At 36.1% G+C, this 19,014-nt stretch overlaps 3 protein-coding genes across 6 annotated transcripts; 1 reads left to right on the top strand and 2 right to left on the bottom strand.

Moving 5' to 3' along the window:
- Positions 1-531: 531 nt before the first annotated feature.
- On the bottom strand, positions 532-4,524 carry FRS5 (FAR1-related sequence 5). Of its 2 annotated transcripts, XM_012220532.4 has the most exons (3): positions 4,196-4,524; positions 1,854-4,098; positions 532-898 (listed from the first exon to the last, which is right to left on the bottom strand). In XM_012220532.4, the coding sequence occupies exons 2-3, from the start codon at positions 4,038-4,040 to the stop codon at positions 725-727; spliced, it is 2,361 nt and encodes a 786-aa protein (XP_012075922.1). In that variant the 5' UTR covers positions 4,041-4,098; positions 4,196-4,524; the 3' UTR covers positions 532-724. The 2 variants fall into 2 exon arrangements, with proteins under 2 accessions (XP_012075922.1, XP_012075861.1); XM_012220471.4 differs by having other exon boundaries at positions 1,854-4,524.
- Positions 4,525-6,189: 1,665 nt separating this feature from the next.
- On the top strand, positions 6,190-14,458 carry LOC105636884 (AT-rich interactive domain-containing protein 6). Of its 3 annotated transcripts, none has more exons than XR_016322912.1 (14): positions 6,190-6,432; positions 6,679-7,450; positions 7,566-7,605; positions 9,018-9,070; positions 9,484-9,529; positions 9,626-9,718; positions 12,315-12,416; positions 12,600-12,651; positions 12,729-12,804; positions 12,897-12,963; positions 13,049-13,099; positions 13,257-13,349; positions 13,646-13,897; positions 14,089-14,458. XR_016322912.1 is itself a non-coding variant. In XM_012220314.4 (13 exons), exons 2-13 carry the CDS (start codon positions 6,705-6,707, stop codon positions 13,748-13,750), a joined length of 1,545 nt encoding a protein of 514 aa, XP_012075704.1. In that variant the 5' UTR covers positions 6,190-6,432; positions 6,679-6,704; the 3' UTR covers positions 13,751-13,994. The 3 variants fall into 3 exon arrangements, 1 of the variants encoding a protein (XP_012075704.1); XR_001046982.4 differs by having other exon boundaries at positions 12,315-12,437; XM_012220314.4 differs by lacking the exon at positions 14,089-14,458 and having other exon boundaries at positions 12,315-12,437; positions 13,646-13,994.
- CSLD4 (cellulose synthase like D4) lies at positions 14,319-18,407 on the bottom strand. Its single transcript, XM_012223250.3, has 3 exons — positions 17,753-18,407; positions 17,287-17,667; positions 14,319-17,207 (listed from the first exon to the last, which is right to left on the bottom strand). Exons 1-3 carry the CDS (start codon positions 18,208-18,210, stop codon positions 14,675-14,677), a joined length of 3,372 nt encoding a protein of 1,123 aa, XP_012078640.1. The 5' UTR covers positions 18,211-18,407; the 3' UTR covers positions 14,319-14,674.
- Between the last annotated feature and the right edge of the window lie 607 nt (positions 18,408-19,014).

Raw genomic sequence — 19,014 nt, 5'->3', positions numbered from 1 at the left:
TTGTCACCAGATTTCAGTGGAGTCCCCTATTTTTTTCATTAACAGGTTTCGATGCATACTCTGGAAAACCATTAGTAATACTTTGTATGTCTGGATATAATGCTTGTTCTTTTATTAGAGGGTTTTCTAGAGGGTTTTCGATGTTAATATAGATTGCACTTATTTAATTGCCAAATCAGAAAAATAGAAAGATTTATTAAAAAGTATTCTCAAATGCTAGTGTTTGTTTAGTATGTCAAATTAAGGTACATTGTCTATTACACCTTTTATTTGGTTGCATATTGAATTATGAGCCCAAAAAAGAAAAGGAAAAAGAAAACGGAAAAAAGATTCAAAACTAATACATTAGAAAGATATTTTATTTTTAAAATTTAAAAACAGATCCATCTCATCACGTTAACATTGGAGATGCTCTTAGCCATTTTATGCCAAAACAAACGCATAGATTCATCAAGTTTCCTATAATGCTAATCGACAAGTAGTTTCATGAGGGCCGAAGAAATTATCTGAAGAAAATATTTACAGTTGCCATTTAGACAGAAGGTCATCCATTTTTCAAAATATGCATTTAAAGATGAAATGTACACTGTACAAGCAGAACATGAACTGGGATTTCACAAAATCTATGCTACCCTAAAGGTCAAAGAGGGTTTAGAGATCTGTGAGCATATGCACTCCAAAATTTAGGGGGAACCAAGATAGATAGAAGAACTGCATTGCAACTTTAGATACTGTCTTTCATACTAATCTTTATGTTTTGCACTTTAATTGACAACTGTAGCTTATGATCCTCAATGTCTTTTAGAACCGAAAGCAGGTTAGCCCGATAAACTTCACACTTCCGATTTGCATAATCCAGCTCATTGGTGAGTTCTTGGATCTTCTTGTCCATGTCATCCTGCAAAGTTACAATTCGAACTTGCGTCAGAAGCTCATGATAAAAATATGCCACGTTGTTAGACCAGACATGAGGAACAATATACAAACACAAAAAGCATCTGCTTTAAAAACCAAGAGCAAAAATTCACACGTCATCTGAACATCCGGTATTATGCTAGTCTCAATAAATCCTCCGTTTTGAATCTTTACATGTTTAAGTGCAACAGCTTTCATTTCAGAACTTACAAAGGTTGAAACTCACCAAGCATGACTATGAATTGCAATAGCACGACAAACAACATAAAAAACCTACTAACTAGGGGAATTCATTGTAACTCAAAAAACTGAAGAATACTCAGGTATCTTAATAACAAGGTCAGTCCATAAGTAAAATTCCAGCATAAAATTTACTCAACTCAACCAAAACCATAATCCCATATTAGTTCAGAGGCTATATAGGACCATATCCTCCATTACATTTGGTTTAGGGCCAGATCTTCAAAAACATATTCCCACTAAGTCCTTTTTCACTATTACTCCCCATTGTTATTTCCGGTCTTAAGATAAGATCTATGCAGACCAAAAGAAAAAAAAAAAATCATACAAAATGGTTTCTCATTATTTGGTAGTGTGAACCCAATTTATTATGAGATATTTCCTTTAGTCACCATAATTTGGAACTGAGCAGTGTTTTTATGCCAAAATCAACAGCTCTTCAACTCTCACGAATACAAGCTTGAATAATAGGATTTTCACACAAAATCAGCAAAATTTACGGTATTCAGAAAGACAAAGGAACCATATAAAATAACAAGTAGTTAGCAACAAGTAATAGACAAAAATAGAAAAAGTATATGTAAATTGCAGTTTTGAAGAAACCACGCAAAGGGCATCAGCAAATGAATATGATGCTCATCCTGTAATTCTGAGATTGTGATTGAGATGGATAAAAAAGAACTAAACAAGATTCTAACCTGAGACAATTGTTGGGTGGAGCTGCCCTGATGATTCCCACTGGGAAAATTTGTCCTATTAGCATTCCCATTGCTTGCCAACTCTCCCCTACCACGACCATTCACCAAGGTGCCTCTTCCCTCATTCTTTGTTGCAAGTGCAACTCTTCTTGCAGCCTCTTGCAAAGCACTCGCTGCAACATTGTAAGTGTCCAGGGACTTACAACCTTCATCTACAAATTTGAATGCCTCATGACGTAGGGTATTATATCGAACGGTGTGAGATTCTAGATAATTAGTATATACATCAGTAGCACGTTCTTCTAATATAACACTGCTCTTGGCATTCCTTGTCCATCGTTTTAGAATATAATGAGAGGGGAGAGTAAGCACATTGGTCACTCTAAAGACTGCCAAAACATGTCTGCAAAGAAGACCTGAGAACTCAAACATTTGGCAACTACAACATGCCTTCATCTCCAAAACATTGAATTTGACATAGTATGCTTTATGATCTTCCCCATACTTTGCTACTTGATATGTAATACTTTCCCCGTCATCTTCTGCCTTGGACGCCATAAAAGTTAGCGTACCCACTAGCTCCTCTTGAAATCTCATAAATAATTTTCTCGTGTAAAGCTCAGATGCTTGTTTCTCCATCGGAGATGGTGTCTTTAAAGCTGGTGAAGTGTTCATTGTATCATAATCTGCTTTCACTTCTTTCTCATTCCGACTCTCAAGAGCTTTTTCATACAGTTTAAAAAACTGGTTCAAATTGGTTGAAGCATTAACATAACCATCAAAGTAGGAGTTCATGCTATCACTTCGCTGGGTTATGGACATCTCGGCAAAAAAAGTATCCCGCAAATATACTGGGACCCACTGCCTACGAGCAGAATATATTGTTTGAAGCCACTCATGATCCCGGAGGTCATATCTGTCAACAAGTGACAACCAGCAAGATTCGAATTCTTCAATTGACTCAGTCAAGTTAACACATTTATGGAACTCTGCCTCAAAATTTGGGTGTTTCAGAAACACATGGGACAACTTCTCTTGGCATTTCTTAAAGATATGCCATTTGCAAAAGCGATGGCGAGTTTCTGGGAAAACCTGCATGATGGCCGATCTTATCACTGCATCATGATCGGTGGTGATTGACACTGGATGACGACCAGACATTGCAGTAAGCCATGTATTGAACAGCCAGACAAATGAGGCTTCAGTTTCATTTATTAGGAAAGCACAACCAAACAAAACAGGGTGTCCATGATGGTTTACCCCTGTGAACGGTGCAAATGGCAAGCGATACCTATTAGACCTGTAGGTTGTGTCAAATGTAACAGTGTCACCAAAATAAGTATAGTTTGTCCTGGCCTTTGGATCAGCCCAGAACACATTGCCGGTGTACTGCTCCTCATCCCCCTGCACAGCATAAAAGAAATTGGGATTCTCATTATGCATTTGTCTCAAATAATCCAAAAGAAGTTGGATGTCTCCTTCTAAGCTCCTTTGGCGGTTGTTCCTCATGTAATTCCGACAATCAACCTCTGTAAAACCAACTTTGCTAATTCCACCATACTCCTTTATCAAGGCAGACATAATCCTACGAGGGCCCATACCGGCGGCCTGCAATGTGTCAATCAAGGTTTTAGCAGGACCAGATATTTGCCTATGAGAACGGAGACAATGGACTTGATCAGGTGGAACTAACTCATGATTGTGTTCTCTAACAAACCCAGAGACAACCCATTTTCCAGAATCCTGCATTTTTACAGATAAGGATGCTTTGCATCCAACTCTAGTAATGGTACGGGGGCGCTTGATCTCCCTATCTTTAGTGCGCTTCTCATTCAAATTCCTAAACCCTTCTTTGGCACACACAAACTGTCTCTGTATAATAGCTCCATCACGCCTGGAACGACGGGATGAGCTGACACGGGTACTAAAACCCACACGCCTAGCATACGAATTGTAGAAGGCCTTTGCAGCCTCTTCAGACTCAAACTCCATGCCCTCATAAGGCTCAAGATCCAACAGGTCACCCTCAGGAAGGAAGATTTCACCACTACCAGCACCAGTAAGATGAGCAGTAGCAATAGGAGGAGTATCAGGCATGTCTTCATCATCAACTGCGTGGTCAATGTCCACCCCATCATCGTCTGGACCTCCTAAGCCTATGTCAAATTCAAGGACTTCGTTTTCCATCCTACTCTACCCTAACCAATGAATTGTTCAACTCGAAATCTCGATTACAATGCCAATTCTGCGTGTAAAGTATAAACGTATAATCTACAATCTTTCAACCTAATGGGTATATTGAAACAAATTGCTGTAAATAAATTAGAAAGAAAAGAACTAACCGTCTAAGTTATAACTACAAAGTCAACTTTCTCTGTGTTTCTTTCTTAGAGTCTGTCAACTCACGAGAACCCTCAGTGCAAGAATCACAGAAAGAGAGAATCTTTAGTTATATATTGGCAAAGGAGATTTCTAGGGTTTCTAAAAAAGAAAATGGATGCACAGAAACCCTTGAATTTAAGGTTTTTCTCTCCTTTGCTGGAATTCTTCAAGGAGACCATACGGGATTTTTGTGGAAGAGACAGAGATCGATCGATTGATCGATCGAGCGTGGAGGATAATTGAGCTTAGTTAAAGGTATTATTCGTCTATTATGCTTCCTATTCCATCTTCAATGCCTAGCCGTTCGATTCTTTGATTGAAATAAGTAGGGAAAAGTAAACTTTGGGTTAAGATTCTCTTGTGGACAAAATTACCCTTTGATCCCCCGCTTCATCTTCAATAAATACTGCAATTCTGGGTAATCTTTGTAGTTTATTGGTCCTCCTCATTCATCAAAAATAAATATCGGAATTCTTACAAATCTCTAAAATTCAACGTTTAACAAAACAAAATAAAACCCACGTGGAGTTTTGAGTTCTTATAATAATCTTATTAATTTCTCGGATAGGTAGGTTTATTCTGCTAGTCGTAATTTCCCGCGAACCATTATTTTAATCAATAATTATTATTAAAATTTATTAAGCTTTTGATTGAGAGTAAGAGCAGGAACCTTCAGTTAAATAATGATTTTTATTCATAAAATAATTGATATTTCTATATATTTTTCTAATTTTCTATTTTAAGAGATTATTTTAATAGTCAAACTTTTTTAGTTATAATATGAGTAATTTTAATAAAATTAGCGTAATGTAATTTAAAATTTTTATTTGTAAATCAATTCAAAAACCTCAAACATTAGAAGTCAATATAAAGTTAATTTGAAATTGAATAGATTTTAAATTTAAATATAAATTACTTAAAAAGCTAATAATAATTATTTTTCGAGATGACAGAGGATCTTTTATAGATGGGTTGTTAGGTCTTTTACCTACGATTAAAACAAATCAGGTCTTTCATCATACTGCACATGCTTGTAAAAGAGACTCATGAAATCTAGTAAATTAAGTGTTTGATAACCATCATTAAATTCTTAAAATTGCTCTTATAGTGATAGAAAATCTAATTAACTTAATCGCGCACAACATTATCAAATTGCATTAAATAGAAATAGAAATAAAACAGAAATATATAAATAAGGATTGTGTATAAACAAACTAATTAGGTCACGAATGGCTGAAATTTTAGTGCTGAATGAGTTATAATGTGAATTAATTTTATTGAAGAATGTAGAGATTATATAAAATTCAAAAACTTAAAAGTTAAGATTTTAGTTGGATTAGGTTAGATAATTAGATTAGAGTTTAAAAGTTATCAATTATCAATATTATATATTAAATATTAAATTAAAAATTCAATTAGGTTGGTGAATCAAAATAGAAAAATAAAGAAAAAAAATTTAAATTAAAAAAAAAAATGCTATTGGGAGGAAGCACCAAAACCTTTTTGCATCTCCCAATTATGGAAAAAAAAGGGAGTGAATATATTTTTATAAGTTGAGAAAATATTTACAATATTGAATAATTGCAAGTCTATTATGAGAATTGGAAAGAAAAAGAATAAGAGGAAAGAAAATAATAAAAAAGGAAAATAAAGGGTAAAGGTAAAATTTTGAAACAAAAATATTTTTCTTCTTTTCATCCACTATAATTTTTTATCATTTTCCCCTCATTTTGAAAATAAAAATTAGAATTTTCCTTTCCTCTTTATTTTTTTCACTTCCTAAAAAAATAAAAATTATTATTTTTAATTATTTTTTCCTTCCATATTTTTCCTACTAAAGAGAAAGAGGTGACAATGGGCCGGGCCGGGCCGAGTTTCAACCATTTGAAAAAATGACGTGAACAGATAAAACTTTTTATTTTTTATTTTTATATAAAAATGCACTGAGAAACAAGTCTTAACATATCACGCCTTGGCGACTGCTCGCTCTTCCGCTCCTCCTTCGCTCTCTTCTGCCAAAAGAATTCACATACACTATCATTCATACTCACCTTTTCTTCTCTTCACTGAATAAAACACACAATAACGACAAAATCAACAGGCGCGAGTCTCAAAGTTTGCTTCTTTTTTGCTCGTGCGGTTGCGGGAAGAGGTGGCGGTTGCAGTTTCTCGTTTTTGGCGATATACGGCCAAAGGGGTACATTTCTTCTTTGTTCAAATTCCTTTTCTTTTCTGTTTTTTCTTTCTTTTTTTTTTTTTTTTTTTTGATTTTCTCTTACCAATTTTGCATGCATTTTCTTTTACTCAACGTTTTCTTCCTCGGTTTGTTGGTTTTGCAAGGCTTTTTTTTTTTTGTTCTGTGTTCTTTTTGCTTCTGTTTTAAACCCTTTTTAGGGTTTTTTTTAGCCGTCAATCTCTCTTAACGGCTGTAAAATTTTTATAGGAATTTTCCAGCAATAGCGTATTAGAATGAGTAGTAATGAAATGGCGAATTCTAAAGAAGCGGGGGAAGGGGAAGACGTGGACGTGATTCTAAATGGTTCACTAGTTGAAGAAGAAGCCAAAGTGCCTCCTTCGTCTGAAAATGAGGATTCAAGGGCAGAGGAAAAGCAGAATGTTGTTACCAAAGATGTTGAAGTAGAAGAACAAATCCCAGCTGAAAAGGTTGGGGATGGGGAAATTCCTGATGACAAAGGTCTTGAGACTTTTCCTGATGACATGGCTGGCAAAGCTTCTAGTGATATTAATGGAACTAGTAGTGGCAACATCCAAGCCGAATCCAATGGAACACATAGAAATGAAAGCAACGATGGTGCAGATGCTAAAGGACATTGCAATGCCAAAAATGAGGATGCTCATGTTAACGTCTTGAATGGGAAGCCTATGGAATTGGAGACCAAAGCTGAAGACAGCGAGAAAGTTGAAGATGATAAGAAAGTGGAGGCATTCAAAGATGTGGTGACAATAACAGACTTGTCTCCACATTCAGTGATTAAGAAGGAGATGGCAAATCCGAAGTTGGATGAAGAGCATGAGGTCTCCATGAACACTCCAAACAAATCATTCCTTGTGGGACCTGCTTCAGTTGATGGCTATGAGTCGGGAACAGAAGAGGAGCAAGCAGCTTTCTTGAAGGATGTTGAATCTGTTTATAAAGAGAATAACTTAGAATTCAAGGCCCCAAAATTCTATAAAGAAGAACTCAATTTACTCAAGTAAGCAGTTGTTATTTATTTTTGCTCTTCTTTTATGGGAGCTCGTTTGGTCTTCGTTAGAACCCTTCGAGCTACATGTTAATAATCCTCCTTTTCCATAACTCATTTGACTTAGGCTATGGAGAGCAGTGATCAAACTGGGAGGGTATGAACAGGTTTGCCCTCTTACTCTCTATGAATAAATACATAATCTTCTATCATCCTTCTTTGCTTGCTGAACCTTGTAAGGGCATGTTTGGTTAATGAAATATAAGACAAAATATAATTTAAATTGATTAGATATGTCAATTACAGTTAAATCTTCATGAGTGATTTCAATTAACATCAGGAGCCTTCCTTCTCCTCCCCCAATTTTACTGTGTGCATACCTTATATATGTATTTGATTGAGCCGTACAACTTTTCCATTTTGTTATGGCTGTTCTAATTTGAATTTGATTATCATCTTTTCAAATCTATAAATGATGGATGGTTAATTTCATATTTTTCAACAAGCTGACATGTATTCATAATATCAGCGAATAATACATCAGTTGAAGATTGGAAAGGGAATTTAGTCAGTTGATTGCTCCATGAGTAATTCCTTTTCTGTATTTGTTTGATCCAGCTTGTATCATATTGTGCACTAGTTAAATAATTGGGAGAAGTACCCAAAAGTTCACCTCTCTTTTGCAAAGGACAAATACGTAAATTGAATCTTTTGTTAGGCCTATGGTCATTATTTTTATGTTTGAAAAACAGAATAATTTATATCATTCGTCTCCTTACTACAGACAGTGCTACAAAAGCTTCAAAATCCCCAGCTCTTCTGCCTTTTTTTCTGTTTCAGATTAAAAGTATTTCTACTTTGTTTTTTGTGATCAATAGTTTAATTGTATAACAACTAATCAAATCCACATATGTTTTATGAATAAAATCCATTGTGTTATGCCCCCAAAAAATATTATAGAACTTCAATGCTCTCTCTCTTTTTTAACAAGTACATCTGAGCCAAAATGAACATTGTTAACCAAGTTCCTAAGTCTCTGCTTAATATGGCACATTACTGTAGTCCTGAAGTTTCTGGCTTTATAAAAGAGCAAGTGAAGATATATTATCATTGTTTATCATCTATCCTACATCTATCCTTGTTTATTATTGATGTTAACTTTAGACCCGGAAAGGTGACTGCGGTTTGGGAAGTCCTTTCTGTGGTGAATTGCATTAAGGATATCAATTTAATATGAAGTTGAACTTGTGCGGAACAAGAAATGCAAAAAATGAAATCACTAGTCAAAGAATAAAAATGTCTGTCCTTTGTGAAAAGAACTGTCCTATTGATTTTTTCCCTAAATAACTTACTAGAGTTTGAACTTTGTCATTGTCATTCACATTATTTCTAGCTTCTATTGTTCTTGATTTCAGTGTCTGCTCAGTATTTTTCAGCAACTTGCTGTTGAATTTTAAAAATTTTCAGTTGCAATTTCATGTGACATTTCAATCACATTAACTGTTTAGAAAATCATGAATCTGATAGAATCTGCTGAGAAGGTATTACAAGGTTTCTTTTTGTTTGTGACCATTTGCAGGTGACATCATACAAGTTATGGCGACAAGTGGGAGAATCATTTAATCCCCCAAAGTAAGAATAAAACTTACTTTAGTTGATATCTAACTTGTATTGTGTCTTATTGAGTAGTTTTTGGGAATAGAAGATTGGAGCAATGCATGTACCTGTTATATTTGGGTGCATGTAGCAAATTGTTGTGGTTTGTCTGCTGGATATAAGTATGCTAATTGTGGTAGTCTCAGTGTTTGGGGAGGTGAACACTGATTGGACATATAATGTTTCCATTTTTAGTGTTTGACTCTGTTGAGTTTGTATACCGGAAGAAACTGTTCCTGTTACCTCATAATATCCTTCGCTAGATTATGACTAGCATCAATATCCATGCACTTGTTGGCTATGAAGGTCAAATTTGCTCTTTTGCATAAATTTTATTTATTATTTTTAGATTAATTTGACAATTCTTCTTCATGTTTGTGATTGAACAGGACCTGCACTACTGTTTCTTGGACATTCCGAAATTTTTATGAGAAGGTTATCCTCTATTTGCTGAGTATATCTATGGTATTTTAACTTTATATTTTCTTTCTATGCTCAGTTCTCTGGTTTCACAATCTTCACTTTATGCAGGCATTACTTGAATATGAAAAGCATAAAGTGCGTTGCGGGGAGCTCCCTTTTCCTGATGGTTCTTTGACAGAGCCCGTAAGGGTTGAAAACCAGGTAAGCTGAAAATGCAATAGCTAATGCAAATTATGTTTATTTATGTCTTTTGTTTATCTAGAATATGTAGGTTTAAGTTTTGCCTATTTATGCTGTAATGTGGTTGTATTGAGGACTTCAATATTTGGGTGGATAAAAATTGTTATGCAGAGATATAAATAAGACTGTAAATGAATCGAGCCGAATCGAGCTTTGAGTTGTTCAGGTTTGGTTTGTGAATGCTGTTAAAAGCTGGAGTTCGGCTCGTTTAAAAATTATTAAGCTTGAGCTAGATTCGAGCTTGGCTCATTTAAAGCTGGTTTATTAGCTGGAGTTCGAGCTTGAATTTGTCTCATATTTTGGCTCGGTAAGAGCTCGAGTTCAAGCTCGATAATAGTTAGTAAATTTATTATTAAATTTAATAATTATTTTATTATCCATAAGTATTACTAATAAATAGAAACACTATTGAGACTAGTTTTTAAAATATTGGTATTATTATTGATACAAAAGAACCCTATATATAATGATATTACTTATGATTATACATAATTCATACTAAAAAATATATGCGAATGTAACTATGAATATAACTTTAGTTAGATCCACATCGAAACTATGTAGTTTTAACATAAGAATGTGTTTTCTACTTTTAAAATATTATATAATTATTGATCCATAATTTCATTTCCTTGTATGTTTGTAATCAATAACCAAAATTATATCATAATTTAGCAATACATTTATAATATAATAATTTTTGAAATAATTATTAAAAAGTAGAATACAAAAGCAATATATGTTTCCTTCGAACTTAGTTGAATTTGGACCTTAAATAGAAAGGAAAAGACACAAAAGCCCTCGTTTAAGATAAAAAAAAAAAAGAAAGCACACTTGAACGATCTTCAACTCCACCATGCTGCATTACTTTCATTTTGAGAGCAATTCATGTGGTTAATGAAATTGGATCTTCCTGTCTTAAATTTTCCATATGATTGCACCAAAACATCTAGCACACAAGTAGCTATAGTAACCTACACGTTGTACAAAGATCTCATAAGTACATGTTAACCAGATCCAAACTTTGGAACAAGAAGCATATTAGGAATATTAAAGTGAGAAATGAAAATCAAAATTAAAACCCATGCAAGCCCCATATCAATCCTTCAGTACCCAAACCATAGCCAGGCTCATCATTTTCTACAGTTATTTAGAACGAATAATTGTATTGATGTCAGGTATCACCCACAGATGTGCGCACAAAAATAACAACTTCAGTTGCATGGATCCGGAAAGAAATCCCCAAATGTACAGATGTTGTACGGGATATTGAAAACAAATGGTTTAAAACGCAACAGAGCATCGATTCTGTAACAGAAAATAAATGGGTTAACATGCAATATAAAATGTAAAAAGCATCAGTGTTACTAACCAGAGCTCACTTCTCCCAAAAGTGTCACAAGCAATCTGAACAGATTTATCAATGGTGACCCATTGCGGAGATGTGAAGCTCCATTGCAACAGCTCGGTGGCCAGTAAAAGGCTTGAAATTCATTGATGAACAAAGCTGATTGATTTCTTCCCATAGAGACTTCAGATGATTGACACGGCGAGCAACAACGAGAAGTCAAGGCACATATCTCAGCCGATACTAGAAGAAATGTGTGTGATTAGAACCACTTATTGTAGCTATGTAAAACATAATTATGATTTCTGGGCTTTTTGGTCAAATCAATTTTGTCTCTCTCTTCTAAACCTTACTTTTTCTTGACTTACAATAAGGGATGTACTAAGTTGTACGGAATGACAATATGATTTAACGGAACTAAAATATAGGGTCAAAGTAGTGTATTTTAAAAAATAAGGAGATATAGTAGTTAATTTTGACATAATATGGGGATAATATTATAAATTTTACCAAAAATAAAATAAGTATGAATAAATTTGTAAATAAGCATGAACTAACCCACAAACTTACTAAACGAGCCTATTCACAAACTTACTGAATTAGTCCATTCATGAATCTCATAAATGAGACAGTTTGTGAGCCTAACTACCCCATGCCTAAAATTCTATTCAAGCTGTTCATTTAGAAAACGAACTCGAACCGAGTCGAGCTTTTATTGAGCCTAACCTTGAATAGTTCACGAGCAGTTTGATTCATTTGCAGCCTAAGTACAAAAATATAATTTTTCTGGATTGTAGTGTGTTGCAAACATGGTAAGATGGTATATTCTAACTTTAGATTGTTATGGGGTCTTTGGCTCTTTTCTATTTACTTCCTTAATGAATCATTTACTATGTCAGGGTTCAAATTTTCTATCCTCATTTGATGGTATGAGAATGAAAAATGTGTCGCTTTTGTTTGCATTGACTCTATCTACTGATATAAGGCTATTTTTAAGGCAGTGAAGTATGATTACCTGGCTACAGTTCTTTAGTACCTCAACTCAAATTCAACTATATATTCAGTCTTTGCAGTTGAATGAGATACTCTTGCTTCCTTTTCTTTTAAGTGAGAATTATTATTGTTAGTTTTTTTTTGTTTGTTTTTTCATGAGTCTAGATTTGTTTCTTCCAGGAGTCTACTTAATTTTCCTTATAAGCTTCATTGCAGACTCCTGGAAATCAAGCTCTTGGATCAGGTAGGGCAAGAAGGGATGCTGCTGCTCGTGCCATGCAGGGATGGCACTCTCAGCGTCTTCTCGGTAATGGTCAGGTTTGTGATCCAATCATTAAGGTGTGTGGAGAACTTCTAAGCTCAATGATTAAAGTTTTTGTTTTAAATTCTTATGCGATTATGTTTGCCTTGTAGCATCATGTGTATTATTCTCATAATTTCAATAAGGCAAAGTTCTTTTAACTTAACTATTTTTTGCCTTTTTCTTTTCTCCCGAATTAGGATAAAAGCTTGAATTCCACACAAAAGGGTGACAAGCAGCTGAAAACAAATGGTATAATTGATTAACTGGATCAATTTCTTCAGTACTTTAATTGTAAATGGTGCTCTCTTAACTTGGATCATTGGCAGGTTTGCTGAAGCGTAAAAAACCATCAACCGTTGAGCGAGCTGTCCATGTTCCTCACGTGAAAATGATGAAGCTACAGTTAGGATCACTAGTTTGTTATCTCAGACTTTAATCCTGTGGAACACAATACCCTTATTTTGAAAGTGCTGATTTGGGTTTTCTTTTTGCAGAGCGGATACAATGGTCATTGATATTGGACCTCCGGCTGACTGGGTGAAGATCAATGTGCAAAGAACTGTAAGATTTTTTCTATTTTTAATTTTGTGTTAGAACACTACATATTCATTGTTAAATTTTCATTATTGAATCTTAAATTTGGCAGAATGACTGCTTTGAAATATATGCTTTAGTTCCAGGGCTTCTTCGTGAGGAGGTAAGATCTTGAAGCCCTCTTCTGAGTGCCATTTTGTTTTAATTGCATATCGCAACATAAAGTGTTTTGTGCTTGTGAACTGTTCCTGAGCAGTTGATGTTGACCTCAAATATTGTACAAGTTCTTATTTTCTATGCCAATAATATTCATTTTTCAGGTGCATGTTCAATCTGATCCAGCAGGACGCTTGATTATATCGGGTCAACCAGAGCAACTGGATAATCCTTGGGGTGTCACACCATTTAAAAAGGTTTGCTAAAGATGAATGGATTCAAATTACTTGTGTTTCCCTTGTATGATAGATCAGAGTTTTTAGAATGTTCAGGTAACCTGGAGATTCTATGGACCAATTATTTGGCCTTCATTAGTTCAATGAAGTAATTGGAAACATTTGAACATTACTGTACCAAGGAATATTATGACAGAAGAAAACAAATTAACTGTTAGTTTACCGTGTGAATCTTGTTTGTCCCACCAGTGGATAGCCAGTACTATTGTGGTCTACGAAACTGGATGAAAGTATGTAACACTGGGTTCTGTTTTCAGGTTGTCAGTTTACCTTCACGAATTGATCCACATCAGACATCTGCTGTGGTCACCCTGCATGGCCAATTATTTGTGCGTGTCCCGTTTGAAAATCTGGATATTTAGAATGCGGAGATGGTTGTCACTTAAAGCACAGCTGGAGATTACTCTCTCAGGATAAAAGAAACTAAGTTAGGATTGATGTCAAGGCTAATTTTGTAGTGTAAGGGTGTTGTCATTGCTGACAATTGAAGCTTGAGACCATCTAATTAGGTATATTTAGATTTTTGCCTTTTTCAGTTTGTAATTAATAGCAGAAGAATTCTCTCAGCTATATCTAAATATATTTGTTATATTGTTTCTGATTGCATTTGGAAAGGGGGATAGGAGGTAAATGGATGCACTTTATTTCTTCTTTAGTTCTATCAAGACAGTTACCCTTTTGTTGCTTGATTAAATCTCAGGTCTATGAAAAAGAGAGCTGCTCCGAAATCAGAGTGCACCGAGAAATTTTGCTTTGTTTTAACATCTTTAGGTCAGACATCATATCCAAAAAGTTGAAGGTCCTTGTAAGATCAAGTGTTAACTTGTTTGATTTTGTGCATAGGATGCAATAAAAAGTTCCACAGAAACTTGTGGACACAGCCTGGGGGAATAAAAAGTAGATTTGTATGCAAAGATTAAAACTTCAAAATTGGCAGACAATCATGTAACTTTTTATTGCTGTCCTTCAGGAACTCAGTACATGCATACATGCTTTACTATGCTAAGACTAGTGAAAGTTTTAGCATTGAACAATTGCGATTATATTTAATACAATGTTTAATTTATAAACTTTCCTATTTTACAGCACATATTAGAAAGAAAGCTAAAGAAAAATAAAAATTACAAAAATCTTTTACATGTTTCTTAGATCTCAACTCGATGATGGTAAGTTGAATGGGTATGCAATGCTTGAAATTCTACTGTTGAATCTCCATTGTCCCGTTTGTCTTTTTTGCTTGCTCTTCAGCTGGCTGCATCCTGCCTTGGATGATGTTTACTGCTTGTTCATGGGAACTCAAATCCTCCGCCGTTATCGGTGTTATCGGTGCTGGTGGTGGTGGTGGTTGGTGGGCTAATGGCCATCCAAAGCAAAGAAAGTGTGATTGCAATGAGACCAGACCAAACAAACACAATTGTTGGTGTCTTCCCTCTCCTTCCCATTAAACCTTTGGCGAACGGGTAGAGATGAGCTAAGACCCAGAAACTAAAGAAAGCTCCGCCGATGAACTTGCTCCACTGTTGATTAGTGGTATAAATTGTCCTTATAAATGCAAAGCCTATTGCAATTATGTTTGTCATAGCAATCACAATTGGTGGAATCATCAACGAAGTCCACTTTACAAGATACAAATCTGCATAAATATCATCATTGTCGTCTCCTGCAGCTTTTGCAGTCAATGTGAAAGAAATTTCAATCCCTGCAATCACCTTGAGAAGGCCTTGCACGACGGCAGCGAAGTGAGCACTTGTTCCGGAAATGAGCCAGAATTGCTCGTTCCTCCACCACTCTTCCAATCCTATTCCGGACCATCTCAACTCGAGAACCGCAAGCCCGATGAGACAAATGGTTATAGTTAGAAGGTACACCAAAAATACAATGCTTAGACTTTGCACAATGAAGTGTCCTGAGAAAAGAGAGAGTGCAGGGAGGAAGCAATAGACGATCAAGAATATAGAGGTGAAGGGGTAAATGCCAACATTAAGATAGGCAAGGCGTTGAAGTAACTTGAGCTTCCTGGTGGCAAGAAATGCATTGTTTCTAGAGAAGAAAATCTCAACAGAACCTGTAGCCCAACGGAGCACTTGGTGGAGCCGATCAGTGAGATTAATTGGAGCTGATCCACGAAAAGCATCGCGCTTGGTTACACAGTAGACAGAGTGCCATCCACGGTTGTGCATACGATAACCAGTCACCACGTCTTCTGTGACTGAACCATAAATCCATCCTACTCTTTCACCCCATTCGGTCTTATCCTCATACCAGCAAGAAATGACAGAGACAGCTTCAGCAACAGTGGTGGCGTCAAGTGGTTCCCGTGGCACCCTAAGAGCACCAGGAGGACGTCCATACTTGACAGCAGGGTGATCTGCGAGGGGTCGAGCTTGATATTCACAAACAGGTATAGACTCTGCCAACAAGGTAGAATTTCCGAACCGCTTGGGCATTAGGTTCAAGTCAAGGTCAGGATCGAAGTCTGTGGCTGCGAGTGGACGAGCAGCTTCCGTGCCATTGGTGTTTTTTTGTTCATACTTTTCTGTATTCGGAGGGTCGAATGCATAGAGAGCAAATCTTCTGAACATGCAACCAGTTCCTACATAAACTGGACCTTGTACACCATCAAGGGCACGCATTTGCCCATCAAAAAACACAGTATTATGATTAGCATATCGATCGGAAGGATCGATGCCTTCAAATCTTTGAGGGAATTGAATGTAGCAGATTTTTTCGCCTCCTCGATCCAACATGAAGCACATTCCTTCTCGGATAGCTTTACAGTTATAAATGTAGTGATCACAATCCAAGTTGAGAATGAAGGGGCCATTAGATAAAATAGCAGATGCTCGCACCAAGCAATTCATAGCACCAGCTTTCTTGTTATGGTCATAGCCTGGTCTCTTTTCACGTGAGACATATACGAACATTGGAAGGCGGATATCGGTATCTGTGAAATCGATGATTCTATCATCTGCACCTCCCATTAATGGGTCAGGACTGGGGGGCTTGAGCATGACCTGAAGAATTCCGGCATGGTCGCCTTTGGAATGTTCAGGTGCTGGAACTGACCAACTTCCAGGCCAATGTGTGCCGTCTGCCATCCATGTACCCTTCTGGACTTTTATAGGCTCCATAGGATCACCTCCACTTTCTCTAATGTGCTTCAGCATTTTCATTTCCTCTCTCGCATTAAAAGCATCCGATCTCCTTCTAATGGAGTCCCCAAGTCCATTGATTCTCACTTTGAATTCATCGTATTCTCTCTTTATTTTTCTTCTGTCTTTCACAAAATCAGGTCTACTTTTGTTCTTAGTCGGATCAACCTTTAAGCTGAAGTAGGCATCAGGATTTCTCGGTTCGATATCATGTTTTCGACAAAATGGAACCCATAAATCAGCAAAGCTGCAAGCCTCAGCCATTGCCTCAAACGTAAGTAGAGCACCTCCATCATCAGAAACGTAGCAAGCTATTTTCTCCACAGGGTAATCAACTGCTAGAATTGAAAGAATAGTATTGGCAGTGACGAGGGGAGGCTCTTTCTCAGGGTCAGCAGTAGACACAAACATGTCTACACCTGGAAGATCAGAGCGTCCGGTAGGATTGGATGGCGATGGCGATTCAAACTTGTCGCGAAGAACCTCAAGATCAGTAGACCGATTCACAGGAGTGAGCTTGGGAATTTGATCCAGGATCCAGGAAAAGGCAAACCATGTTTCACACACCACTGACATACCCCATAACCATCTTGCGTCTTCATTTGGATTGGTAAGTCTCCAGTGCAAGAAGAATCCCAGCACCACAAACCGGACCAGAATCAACAACCTGCATCCATGTATTGATTTTTCTTTTTCAATATTATCATCATTTTCTTTTTTAATGTTATTTTGTATGAACAGATTACCTGTACGGACTCATAATGGCTGCTGGCATTGTCATTGTGCGACTCAGTGGCTTCCATGGTTTATCCATATCTTCTAAGATCCCACCCTTCAGTCCTTCACCCTCGTCATCGTACGAATCATCTTGAGGCCAATAGGCATTACCATACCCGTAAGTTCCTTTTGTTTCGAACAACCATCGATTGTGATCGAAATCTCCTGTTTGGTTTCTCTTCGTCATTGTCATGTTATCACCTTTGCTTGGAGCTGGCAATGGCAGTGCTCCACTAGAAAAATCTGGAAAATCATCGTCATAATCTCCAACTCTGTAATTCTCTTTGCATCCTGGACATAGACCTGTCTCTTTCTGGGCATCCATATAGCAATCCCTGCAAATCTTGAACCTGAAAATCAAGAACACCCATTAATTAATTACATATTATGTGCAAGTTAATTGAACTTTTATACAAAAATAAGTCAATATCTTACCTGCATTCACAAGGCATTACATCATTTCCTCTTTCATCCTTCATAATCTTACCATCACAAGCAGGCATTGCACAAGAAGAGCCTTTAGCACCAGCCATTTGAGGATGTGTAACCTCAGAGTCTATTACCTTATCCATGAGATGTGCACGCGTTACGCTGTTGAATCCACCGGTAAACAAAGAATTCGAAACATATTGCTCTTCTGCTTTCACCGCCACCGACGTATCCATTGGTTGATTATCCGGCGTAGGAGGAATATGCACTGTATAATTCATGTAATCACCTGATATTTCTCCTGACATGTCAAGATCCTCTCTTGATAGACTCACATATCTCCCGCTTGAAGTTCTTCTTGCAAATTTTACACTCTGTCCACCTATAGCTCGATTTGCTTGCGACCCACTCGACCCACCTGGATTTCTACCTTTTTTTGATGGTTGGGAAGATAGAGATGCCATTTTTATTTAATTTTCTTTCTTATATTAACGACGTAAACAAACAAAAACGATTTTCTTGAATATTAACAACTCATTATTATGATCGAAGTTGTAGAATACGCTGAATCATTTTCGTTTTTGGTTTCTTGAATGCATTTCTTGGGAAGGAAGGTAACAAGAAAAGAAAAGAAACCAAAAACGAAAGAAGATGGAAAAACTGATGGTACAAGACCCAGTCTAATAGTTAAATGGGGAAATATTTGATGGTGTTTGCGGGTTTTAAGGAGCTATATATATATATGTTTCTGGAGAGAGTAGAGTGGTGAATTTGATTCATTGCTAACTTTTTGTTTCTCGTACGTTCGTGTATTTGTATGGTTTTATGTTGTACTGAACATTATTAATTCAGAACATAACTATTTATTCGCTATATCTAGGTATATGGGTATTGTGATTTTGACTGTCTCTCTTGCTTAAACTACCTACCTCTTTGTATCACGGAATTACAAAATACTAAAAATTAAGGCTTCCTTTGCTTCAGTAATTGTACTGAAAAATATTTTTCAAATAATTTATTTTCCGTTGTTTGGTTGTAATATTGAAAAATAATTAAAAATATTAAAGTTTTATCTCATAAGACTGTAAAATAAATTAATAATAATAGAAATTATATATTTTAAAAATTTTATTGTTAAATATGAAAAGAATGCAAAAAAATATAAATTATGAAAGCCGCCGGTGGCTGGTTGTGGCAGCCGATAGTGGTGGTCGGTGCTAAATGGTGACTGATGATCGTAATTATGATGATTAATAAATTGAAAAATA

The sequence above is a fragment of the Jatropha curcas genome, chromosome 10 (genome assembly GCF_041381405.1).
Source record: "Jatropha curcas cultivar XTBG-Jc1 chromosome 10, XTBG_Jcur_1.0, whole genome shotgun sequence".
Lineage (NCBI taxonomy): Eukaryota > Viridiplantae > Streptophyta > Magnoliopsida > Malpighiales > Euphorbiaceae > Jatropha > Jatropha curcas.
This window is presented reverse-complemented; position numbering and strand designations above follow the sequence as displayed.

Coding starts and splice junctions, on each gene's coding strand:
- CSLD4 (XM_012223250.3), bottom strand. CDS start 18,210: ATGGCATCTCTATCTTCCCAACCATCAAAAAAAGGTAGAAATCCAGGT. Junction 17,668..17,752: donor GTAATGCCTTGTGAATGCAG/GTAAGATATTGA, acceptor CTTGATTTTCAG/GTTCAAGATTTGCAGGGATT. Junction 17,208..17,286: donor GCCATTATGAGTCCGTACAG/GTAATCTGTTCA, acceptor ACATGGATGCAG/GTTGTTGATTCTGGTCCGGT.
- FRS5 (XM_012220471.4), bottom strand. CDS start 4,040: ATGGAAAACGAAGTCCTTGAATTTGACATAGGCTTAGGAGGTCCAGAC. Junction 899..1,853: donor CCACCCAACAATTGTCTCAG/GTTAGAATCTTG, acceptor GTAACTTTGCAG/GATGACATGGACAAGAAGAT.
- LOC105636884 (XM_012220314.4), top strand. CDS start 6,705: ATGAGTAGTAATGAAATGGCGAATTCTAAAGAAGCGGGGGAAGGGGAA. Junction 9,071..9,483: donor GAATCATTTAATCCCCCAAA/GTAAGAATAAAA, acceptor GTGATTGAACAG/GACCTGCACTACTGTTTCTT. Junction 12,652..12,728: donor CAAGCAGCTGAAAACAAATG/GTATAATTGATT, acceptor GATCATTGGCAG/GTTTGCTGAAGCGTAAAAAA.